General features: G+C 33.3%; 1 protein-coding gene across 12 annotated transcripts in view; it reads left to right on the forward strand.

Annotated features, from left to right (window-relative positions):
• Nucleotides 1–10,201, forward strand: part of NLGN1 (neuroligin 1) — a 773,311-nt gene extending 763,110 nt beyond the window's left edge. For 9 of the 12 annotated variants that reach the window (XM_074328041.2, XM_074328051.2, XM_074328067.2 and 6 more), the window contains 3 exons: nt 1,084–1,296; nt 4,656–5,445; nt 6,264–10,201. In XM_074328041.2, coding sequence (XP_074184142.1) covers nt 1,084–1,296; nt 4,656–5,445; nt 6,264–7,086 — 1,826 coding nt within the window. In that variant the 3' untranslated portion in view covers nt 7,087–10,201. The remainder of the gene's footprint in view (nt 1–1,083; nt 1,297–4,655; nt 5,446–6,263) is intronic. The other 3 variants (XM_074328056.2, XM_074328075.2, XM_074328085.2) reach the window with 1 other exon arrangement.
• Nucleotides 10,202–11,013: the final 812 nt, after the last annotated feature.

The following is an 11,013-nucleotide window of genomic DNA, read 5'->3' on the forward strand; positions in this document are numbered from 1 at the left end:
GACGTATAATGAAACCAATTTTACCAAATGCTAATTGATATAAACAGGAGTTCAGTTCCTATGGCATCTCATCATTATGATGAAATGACATTGCATGAAACAGTGTTATTCAAGAACCTGCTGCATTAGAAAGTCATTCAGCTCTTATTGCCACAGTTGTGTTTTTTTTTTCTATCTCCTTTTTTCAATTGCCTTTGCCACGTTGTCAGTTCAGATCCCTATAAACCCTAACTCCATCCTTTCTATTGTGCAACATATGTTTCCCTTCATTTTCAGATTCACTATAAAGCAGAGCTTTAAACATTCCAAAAACATGAGTCAGAACTTATCAAAAATCTTCAATTATTCTACATAGTTTCTAATTGCGCAAATCTCCTCAGTTTAGCATTTAAGGTATTCTAAAATGTGGTTTCCAATTGCCTCTAACACAGTGATTCTTTCTTAACCATGGACCATCATTGATTGAAAAAAAAACAACAAAAAACACATGTATATACACATACAGGTAAAGAGTTGCGTATCGTTTTATGCACAAATTTTAGAAAAATATACATGTTCTCCACCCTCACATCCTGCCATTCTGCTACACATACCTTAAATTCCAACCATATTAGACCATTAGCAACCTGAGGACTGACACAGTGTTTTATGCAAAAGCACATTCTCATATGCCCCATAACACTATCCCAAATACCTCCACCAAGTAACTTGGCCTCTAGAATGTCTCTCCTGAGATCTTTCAGAACGCTTTCATTCTCTTTATTTGCCCCCTGTTACCTATTACATGGATAACTTGGGGAAGATAAATGCCATTTTTTTCAGATTTTAGTCTCTACTGTTCTCTCTAAGGTAAATTATTCTATTCTGGTGGGATATATATATATATATATATATATATATATATATATATATATATATATGTATATATATATATTTTTTTTTTTTTTTTTTTTTTTTTTTTACTAAAGAACTTGTACTTACCTTGATGAACACAGGCTTCAGTTGTGTTTAAATTTAGTGCCTATTTGATTCATGTCAACTCAAAAGGGTGTTCTAAGGTGTCTTTTTATTTCTGTTTTCCAGGTTTCTTGAGCACAGGGGATCAGGCTGCAAAAGGAAACTATGGACTCCTTGATCTCATACAGGCTTTGAGATGGACTAGTGAGAACATTGGATTCTTTGGTGGTGACCCCTTAAGAATCACTGTTTTTGGATCTGGCGCTGGGGGTTCTTGTGTCAATCTGCTGACTTTATCCCATTATTCTGAAGGTAACCGTTGGAGCAATTCAACCAAAGGTATTATGCAGGTTGCAAATTTTGACAATTTTGGTGTCTGCATGCCACCACCATCAGTAGTATGTGATGCTCTGTATATATTTCTCTGTTCAAACTAAGTGTTAGGCTGAACTCAATAACTGTTTAAAATTTTGTTTCTTCAGCTTTTGTATGCATGTTTAGATTTTTGTCGAACTCTTTTGTCTCCTGTAGTAAGGATGCCCTTTCAAGCACACTTCTGCATAGTTAGCATTACCATTACTTTTATTTTCTCCGAAGGGTGATTTTTAGGAAAATCAAAGATGTTCACAGCTCTGTCATCTCTGTTTATTCAGTAATCAAAATCAAAGACAAGGTTTTTTTGATGCAAGGATTGTCTATAACCTATATTCAAGACAATAGACATTTAAAATCACTTGCTAATAAGAAGGAAGCAGTTATAAGCTGGTTTGCCTGGAAATGAGATTTTCACTTGTCTGAGTAGAGAATGGATATTTTATTATTTTGCATGCATGATCCAAAATTGTCAAAGCATCAAGGTCACTACTAGAGTTTTTTATTAAAAAGAAAAATAAGTTTGAATTTGTGCTTTTTTTCTATTTTCAACTTCAAGAGTGTCACCTCCTGTTCCCCACCCAAAGCTTGGCAAAGCTTAGAGCTCTGAGGCTGCTTAAACTTATGAGATATTTTTCTTGTTTCCATTTTCTGGCCTTGATACCCTTTTTCCAAAGCGCCTAATCAATCAAGGCTTATCATGTTGTTTTTCAAGGACTCCCGTTTTACCGTGAGTTTAGTCACCCATTCAAATGACATTTATTAACTTGAAATAACGACAAAAACAGAAGTGTTTTGTTGAAGTCTGCAAATGCAGATACTTTCTCTGCATTATACATACATAAGAGATAGGAAGCTAGAGAATATGTATCAACCTAGGCCATCATATATTTTCTGCTTGTTTTATTGTCATTTTATATATATTAAGAAAGTATACACTGTTCATGAAACGTCTTAATTTGTAAGAGTGTGTTTTATGATATAAGCACCAGATATTTGTTTTGGTATCAAAATGCATTAATGTGGAATTTCAAAATAACAGCCAGGAATTAAATGAATATATATACTTGGAGAATCATATATTATTATAGATATAATTTGTAGACATAATTTTTATAATTTCTCGTTTATGTTAGTAAACTTCTAATTCAAGATGACAGAATGGCACATATGAGAACATTTCTAATTGTGTAGAGATTTTGGTCTGAAATTAAATGGCTTATTTTGAAATAACAAACTTTTTTTTTTTTAACTGAACAGATTAGATTATTTTAGCCTAAGTAGTACAGTAATGCCAATGTTTATCTAGGTTAATATTAGACCATCTATTCAGACTTTTTAGGGTCATTTTATCTCTAATTTTATTTACTCTTATATTTTCCAAAACGTTATGTAAATGTAAGGTGAAAACCAAAGCCAGTTTCAGCCAGTATGAAACTAGATTTCAATAAAGAGATGAATCAGTTGGTTCATCGACTAGCATTGCTCTTTGTCAGTCGATGAGTAGCAAATGGCTATGCAAATAGTTAAAAATATATCATTCTGTCACCCTCTTTAAGGTTTGTTCTTGCTTGGCCATACAAATAGACTTATGTTTGGTCTAATCCTAAGCTTATCTCCACATACGAAGCTGACCAGGAGATGCTCAGATGTCTTAAAATCATTGGGCTAATTCTATCTCTAGTGCAAACATAGACTTTAAAGTCTGTAAACTCTCCAGGGCTGCAGCAGTGCTCAGGCCTGTATCTACCTGGAGCCAACCACTACTTGCATATACATAACAAGCATTCTCATTAATGATAAAATATATGGTTTTCTCAACGCCATCTCAGACTATATTTAGTGATGTATATTTTCCCGAAAATCTTTTCTTGTATATTTAGTTAATGTCATTGAGCCCCTGAAATTAGAAAGAATATTATAGAAATCATCAGGGTTATTTTAATTGTAAATTTTTAAATTAGTATGTTATTTCCTTGAGCAAGTGTTGACAAACATGTAGACTATATAATTGTTTAATTATCTATATTTATATCATTCACTCTACCATATTTGCTCTAGCAAACTAAAAGCATGTTCATAAAGATGTCAAAAACCAAAACAAATTTAAAGAAGTAATGTTTGACTTTTTGAATATTTTTAGAATTATCCAAGAACATATTACAGACTGAATTTTTAATACATATTCATGGTTGGAGAAAAATCTAAAACTTTGCTTGTAATTCAGACACTGCTTTAGCACCTTTGTGAGAACTGTTCTTATCACATTAACAGATGTGAATAACTGAGCATGTGTTTAAATAACCAAACTATAAAGCTGTCTTTGTAAATTGATAACAAATGTAATTTTTTAAAAAGAAAATAGAAACATTATATTTTTAAAGCAAGGATTTTATTTGAAAATACCTTAATGAGTAGATAAAGTGCATTTATAAATTTCAATGGCATGCAGCTCTAATCATACTGCATATGGGACCATAATTCATAATTCTTAAACGCAATTAAGTGAAAAGCAGTGGACCATACAATTTTCATCTTTCATCTTTTATGATAAAATGTAGCAGTGCACATTCAACACTGGAAAAAGTTAAATCACTTCCCACTAAATCCTTCTGCTGATGTATTTTTCTTTAACCTAGCGAAAACACTTCAAATGTTATATCTTCTTCTGAAAGATGAATATTCAGCATACTATGTCTGACATGAAGAGCTGGGAAAGAGTATGTCTAAAGTGATACTCTGTTTTGTGTGCCTTCAGGGCCATCCCCAGGGTATTAACAAACCCCCAACCCCAGTAGTTGTGTGAGCTCTCAACAATTCATTTGAAAATAAAACCTAATTAAAACGAATATACAGAGACATTTTGAAGGAAGATACATGCAGTAAAATTGAGGGAAATATCCTCATAAGACAACACAGAACCTGATGAAGAGTTAAAGGGGAGAGACTTGACCCCATCTAGTTAGCTATGATGATAACATAGCTGTTTACATGCAAAGCCAAAACATACTTGGTGCTTTTTGCCACTGGTATGGACACGCCCTCTTCCTTTCCTTACTGCCTTTTTGAGACACTGCACAATTTATATTTCTTGATCGCTAAAGAGGTTGTCACTCAAAGCAGAAGACTTTGTCCACCTCTCTGATTCATTATACCCTGGGGATGACTTTATGTATCTTCTCTTAAGCAAAAATGTCTCTATCTCCCTTTTCTCGAGTTGTATCTGGGTTTTTTTATACACACGTCTAAAATATCTAATGTTATTGTTTTACCACAACATTATTAATATCAAAGGTCACCTGAAACTTTCTGTTGTTTTCCCATAGGACTTTTTCAACGAGCAATAGCTCAAAGTGGAACAGCCCTTTCCAGCTGGGCTGTTAGTTTCCAACCTGCAAAATATGCTAGAATGTTGGCCACAAAAGTTGGTTGCAATGTTTCAGATACAGTAGAGTTAGTGGAATGCCTACAGAAGAAGCCTTACAAAGAACTTGTTGACCAAGATATTCAACCAGCACGATACCACATAGCCTTTGGACCTGTGATTGATGGTGATGTAATACCAGACGATCCTCAGATATTGATGGAGCAAGGAGAGTTTCTCAACTATGATATAATGTTAGGAGTTAATCAAGGAGAAGGATTAAAATTTGTTGAAAATATAGTAGATAGTGATGATGGTATATCAGCTAGTGATTTTGACTTTGCTGTTTCCAATTTTGTTGATAATTTATATGGATATCCAGAAGGAAAAGATGTTTTGAGAGAAACCATTAAATTCATGTACACTGACTGGGCTGACCGTCATAACCCTGAAACCAGAAGGAAGACATTATTGGCTTTGTTTACAGACCATCAGTGGGTGGCACCAGCTGTAGCTACAGCAGATCTTCACTCAAATTTTGGTTCGCCTACATATTTCTATGCCTTTTACCATCATTGCCAAACAGATCAGGTTCCAGCTTGGGCTGATGCAGCTCATGGAGATGAGGTTCCCTACGTACTAGGAATCCCCATGATTGGACCTACAGAGTTATTTCCTTGCAATTTCTCCAAAAATGATGTGATGCTGAGTGCAGTTGTAATGACATACTGGACAAATTTTGCTAAAACTGGGTATGTACTTAAGGAATAAAGTTTCCTATAACTTAATAGAAATATCCTTTTAAGCATTGAAAAATAATGCACATTTTGTGTCCAAATGATTTAATAGATTGATACTAGAAATACATTAAGTTCCTTTTTTTCCCCAAAATGATATAGTATGGTATTTCAAAAATCATTGCTTTATTAGTTCTTACTTTCTGGAAGTTTATTAAGAAAGGTTTATACTTCTATTGCATTACTCAACAGTAAAAGTTATTTCGGTATTTTAATTGCACAGGACTTATTGTTATTCAATAGTGACAAATATTATTTTATAGTGATTTCCAATTTACAGTGCTGTATGCCTTTTGATCCTCCCAACTCCCTTGTTAGGAGGACAGGTCAAGTACTGTTAATTCTATTTTGTGAGAATGGACCTGAGGCTACAAGAGCCGCATATAAATATTCATATGTCTAGTATGCAGCAGTACTAGGACTCAGATCCTCACCTGCCAATTCCAAACCCTGTCTTTTCCACTATTTCACACTGCCTCTGCTAATTTACCTGTGAGACAATACATAGGTATATGAATTTTAAAATCTTTGGGTAGAGAGCAGGCAATCTCTAAATGGACAGAGAGAACAAGAACATGAGGTTTACTTGCATTACATTATCTCGATCTGACAACCTACCTGCAATGCTATTTATATTTCTAAATTGACCCAAGTTGTAAAAACACAATCTAAAGCCTTGTTGAATTACCTCTTCAATTAGATGTTAAACTAGTATTACTTCTATTAAGAGAGTAAAAGAAGTTTGTTCTCATAATTGCTTTTTTCTTTCCTAGTGACCCAAATCAACCAGTCCCTCAAGATACAAAATTTATCCATACCAAACCCAACCGTTTTGAAGAAGTAGCATGGACCAGATATTCCCAGAAAGATCAACTTTATCTTCATATTGGATTAAAACCAAGAGTTAAAGAACATTACAGAGCCAATAAGGTAAACCTGTGGTTGGAGCTGGTACCTCATCTGCATAATCTCAATGACATTTCTCAGTATACCTCGACAACAACTAAAGTGCCATCAACTGACATCACTTTCAGACCTACGAGAAAAAATTCTGTACCTGTCACATCAGCCTTTCCCACTGCCAAGCAGGATGATCCCAAACAACAACCGAGTCCATTCTCAGTAGATCAAAGGGACTATTCAACAGAGCTGAGCGTCACTATAGCAGTTGGAGCATCACTGCTGTTTCTGAACATCTTGGCCTTTGCAGCCCTGTACTACAAAAAGGATAAGAGGAGACATGATGTTCATAGGAGATGCAGCCCTCAGCGTACCACAACCAACGATCTGACCCATGCACAAGAAGAGGAAATCATGTCCCTCCAAATGAAGCACACTGATTTGGATCATGAATGTGAGTCTATCCATCCACATGAGGTGGTTCTTCGGACCGCCTGTCCCCCAGATTACACACTAGCTATGAGGAGGTCACCTGATGATGTTCCCTTAATGACACCCAACACCATTACAATGATTCCCAACACTATACCAGGGATTCAACCCTTACACACATTCAATACTTTTACTGGAGGACAGAACAATACTCTGCCCCATCCCCATCCCCACCCCCATTCACATTCAACAACCAGGGTATAGCCAGATAAGAGAAACAAACTCTATTTTTTGATGGATTGCAGTAAAAGATTACTGAAGATTCCTTGGCTTTCAACCTACAAGACTCTTACTATTTAAATAAGGAGGAACATTATGTGAATATACATATCAAGAACTTTGGGGGTTTTGAAAAAAACGAATTGTACATATATACACAAATCAACTCTAAAAATGAATTTCAATTGCTTGAAGCAATTGTTCTGAATGATACTTTTCATTCACATTCAAGAATTAATTTTTGAAGATTTATGTTACATAATGGAATTAGGCATGTGGAACACCAAACAGGAAAGAACTTTGTCTGAAATATAAAAAATAAAAATGAAAAACCAACCATGAATATGCACAAGGGACACACCAATGGAATGTCAGATAATTTTCACCAGTTTTTATTTGGAGCCGTTTTATTGTGTAGACCATATTTACATATTTGGATAAGTACACAAAGCACCAATGCTGTTAATGGCCTTAGCAGAGGCTCATGCTGAAATTTGCCAGTAAAACAAAGAAGTTTAAAGACTGGCAGGTACAACATTATCACATAAGTGCTGTCAGTATAAAGTGGTGGGGATAAAGGAAACTGGATATTTTTAGCACGATGTGCATGATAATTTATATGCTTGGTGGCTGTGCTGCTGATTAAGCCGTAATTAAAATTCTTCTCATCCCATTGGATTTTTTAATAGAAGCTTCCTCCATCAATTGGCAGACCCTAAAGAAGATTTTAAGGGGCAAAAGTAATTACAATTAAATAATTCACAGTAGTTTTGATAATAGAAGGAATTAGTTATTAAAGATATTTGAAAAAAATCTATAGGTATAGTGGTGAATACTCGCTGATATGAATCCCAGAAAAAAATTTTTTTTCTGTGTTTTCTATGTTCTTTTCATTCCCATCTAAATAATTTATAGAAAGATAACCCTAATTGGATGTGTTATGGAATCTATAATTTTCTGTGGTTTTTGTTACTCTGTATTTTATTCCTTTTGGTAAGGTGAAGTGTGTCCAAAGAGTTACTTGCAACAGTCTTTTATGATATGAGGATGCCCCCAAATTACCACTCTGGTTACAGTTCTCAGTTAATTGATTTACTCATGTTGCATGACAAAAATGTTTACTAATAATAATTCAATATAAAGTTATGTCCGTCCTCACATACTTACCTTTTTCACTGAGGTTCATTCACTGGAATTTACTCGCGCAATCTCAGTAGAGTACAATGTAGAATGTAGGGGAGTCAACACCTGGAGGATTTTAGTCTTACACGTATGTGTGATTTTAAATGAGTATTCTAAGACCTTGGAAAACTCTTCATCCCCCTGTTGTTTACCAGTAACAGTATATCACAGACCTTTCCAAATGTTTGTATATGTAATCAGATGTACATTTATATTAAAAAAAATGAGATGGACTTAAGAGCACATCCTGATAAATACTTTCTCTCTTACCTGTACTATATTTCTATTAGACTAAAGTTATGTGATTTTTTTTTACATTTTTTCAGATGACTAGCAATTTTGATAGTTTGTAAGATAATGCAAAGAACTTTCTCTGACAAACTAACTGCAGTAACAGAAACCTTTCTTTTCAGTTACTCTTTTTCAAGAATGAAAGCTTATTATACAAAAAAAAAAATTGTATACTACTTGATGGAAACAACTTTGTACATCTTGGCCACATCACTGGTCATTGCGTGAAATAAAGATAATCTGGATAATGACTATTAGTCCAATGCTAAGAAACATGATCTTTGCTCATTAAAGAGCTAAAATGTTTATTGCTGTTTTGTCTTTTTTTGAAAAAAACAACAACAAAAAAAACACAACAGAAACATGACTGTCTCAGAGTCATTTTTCTAGACCAGTAGGATTTTTGAAGACCTAGAGGTAACTAACATAGAAAACACAGCACGTATTTATAGGCAAGTCTCATCTAAGATGAAACTGATGAAGCTTTAATATTATGAGTTTATAAGCCCAGGGACTTAGGAAAAATATCAGCTCTGTATTTTTAAATACCTCTTGTGCGAAAGTATTGTAGAAATAAAATGTGCCAATTGTTTTCAGTCAAAAACACAGGTTCCAATTCTGGTCAGTGAGGAAAAGGTCTATTGGAAATAAATGTGTGATATTTCATGGAATGAGAATAGTGACATCCATAATATAAAGATGATTGAACTATCATAAAGTAACGGATAGAGAGTTATCTTTCTAAGAGAATTTAAAAATGCTGAGCAAGACATTAAGCTGACACTAAAATATAAAATCTATTTCATGGAATTCCTTTGCCCATATTTCCCCCTCTCAATTATTAATTGTCAGTAAATGTAGATCCTGCTCCATAACTTCAAATAAAAATCTGTTAGAAGCAAAAAGTCTTCAAATCCAGAACAGTCTACGTGCAGTTTTTGCCCGATGTGGTTATACTTTTAAACTGTGAACTGCCAATGTAAACCAATAAAAAGAATTGTTTACCATCTGAAATATTGTTTAATCAAAAAAACTGTTTTTTATTATATCTATTAAACAAAAGATAAAAACAGAAATAGAAATGATAACAAAATAAGGTATGAATGGAATCTGTCATATGCATTACTTCACTTAACGAAACAAAACGTTCTATTTTAGTGATAGCCACATTTATATCTATCTATCCCTCTGTTGATCTAATCTTATCTGTCAATAAATATGCCTATCTATACCATAACTGACATCTATATTAATTTCAGGAAATGATTTAGAAAGACAAAGTGCAAAGCCTTATTCTTTTTTTCTAAATTAATGTAGTATCAACTTTGTGGAAGATAAAGCAGTTCTAGGTTTTATTACTGTTCCTAAGTCGTGATAAAGTCATTGTGAATGAGTGTTAGTCACTAGTTTTATAATTAAAGCAGCCAGTTTTCTGAATGTAAAATGTCCTACAATAAACAGAACATTAAGAACTGTTTTTAAAGCTGAAACATAATTTTTAAATGCAAGAAATATTTTGAATATTGTTATTAAATTTTAACCAAAATGTTTGAAATGTATTTATTTAGATAATTATTTTCTTTAGAAAAATGTGAGTCACAAAATTAAAATAATATTTTTGGCATTACTTATTCATTCAAATTTTCTTGCTTCACATTAAATTGTAAATATTCAAAGTTGCTTAAAATTTATACAAACATTAAGCCAAAACGGACTTAACTATTTTGCTGTCATGTAAAATCGTTGCCAAGTATCATCAACAGATTGATGTTGTTGTAGAATTATGGGCTCAGAAATACAGGTGACAGATTTCATAGTTTTAAATTTCTATTGAATATGTTGACTATGAACAAAATCCAGTTGAGTACCACAAATGTATCACGAGGTTCATCATTACCTCCATGGAAATTAGAAAGTCATTTGCTAATGTATTAAAAATATCTAATTTTAATTGGAAAGATTATTATAGCAGATCAAGACAGAAATTCCCAGTGAAGTATACAGTATCTGATTCATTTCAAATTTAAAAGCTGACCATGATTCTTTAATTTAGATTTTTTTTCTGTACAAATGAAACAGCAACAAAATTTTATATATATATATATATATATATATATATATATATAAATTAACCATACGTAATACTAAATAGGAAAACAGAATGGCACTAATTTTCTCACACACAAAAATGCCAAAACTCAATTGCTATATCTATAACATGTCCTTCTCAGTTATTTCATCTGTTGGTATACTCATACAGACACACATATTAATATCATGAAAGAAGGTGGTAAATATGTTCCAGCTTTAAAGACACTACTACATAGAAATTACTGGGATTCTTTTCTTTGGTGAGTTTCACAGAAATATTTAACGGGACAAAATAATGAATGAAATTTTCAGGAAGCTGTCAAATTTCCTGATAGTGCTGTAATGCTT

This window comes from Rhinolophus sinicus, chromosome 17 (genome assembly GCF_057876585.1).
Source record: "Rhinolophus sinicus isolate RSI-liver-muscle chromosome 17, RSI-T2T, whole genome shotgun sequence".
NCBI lineage: Eukaryota > Metazoa > Chordata > Mammalia > Chiroptera > Rhinolophidae > Rhinolophus > Rhinolophus sinicus.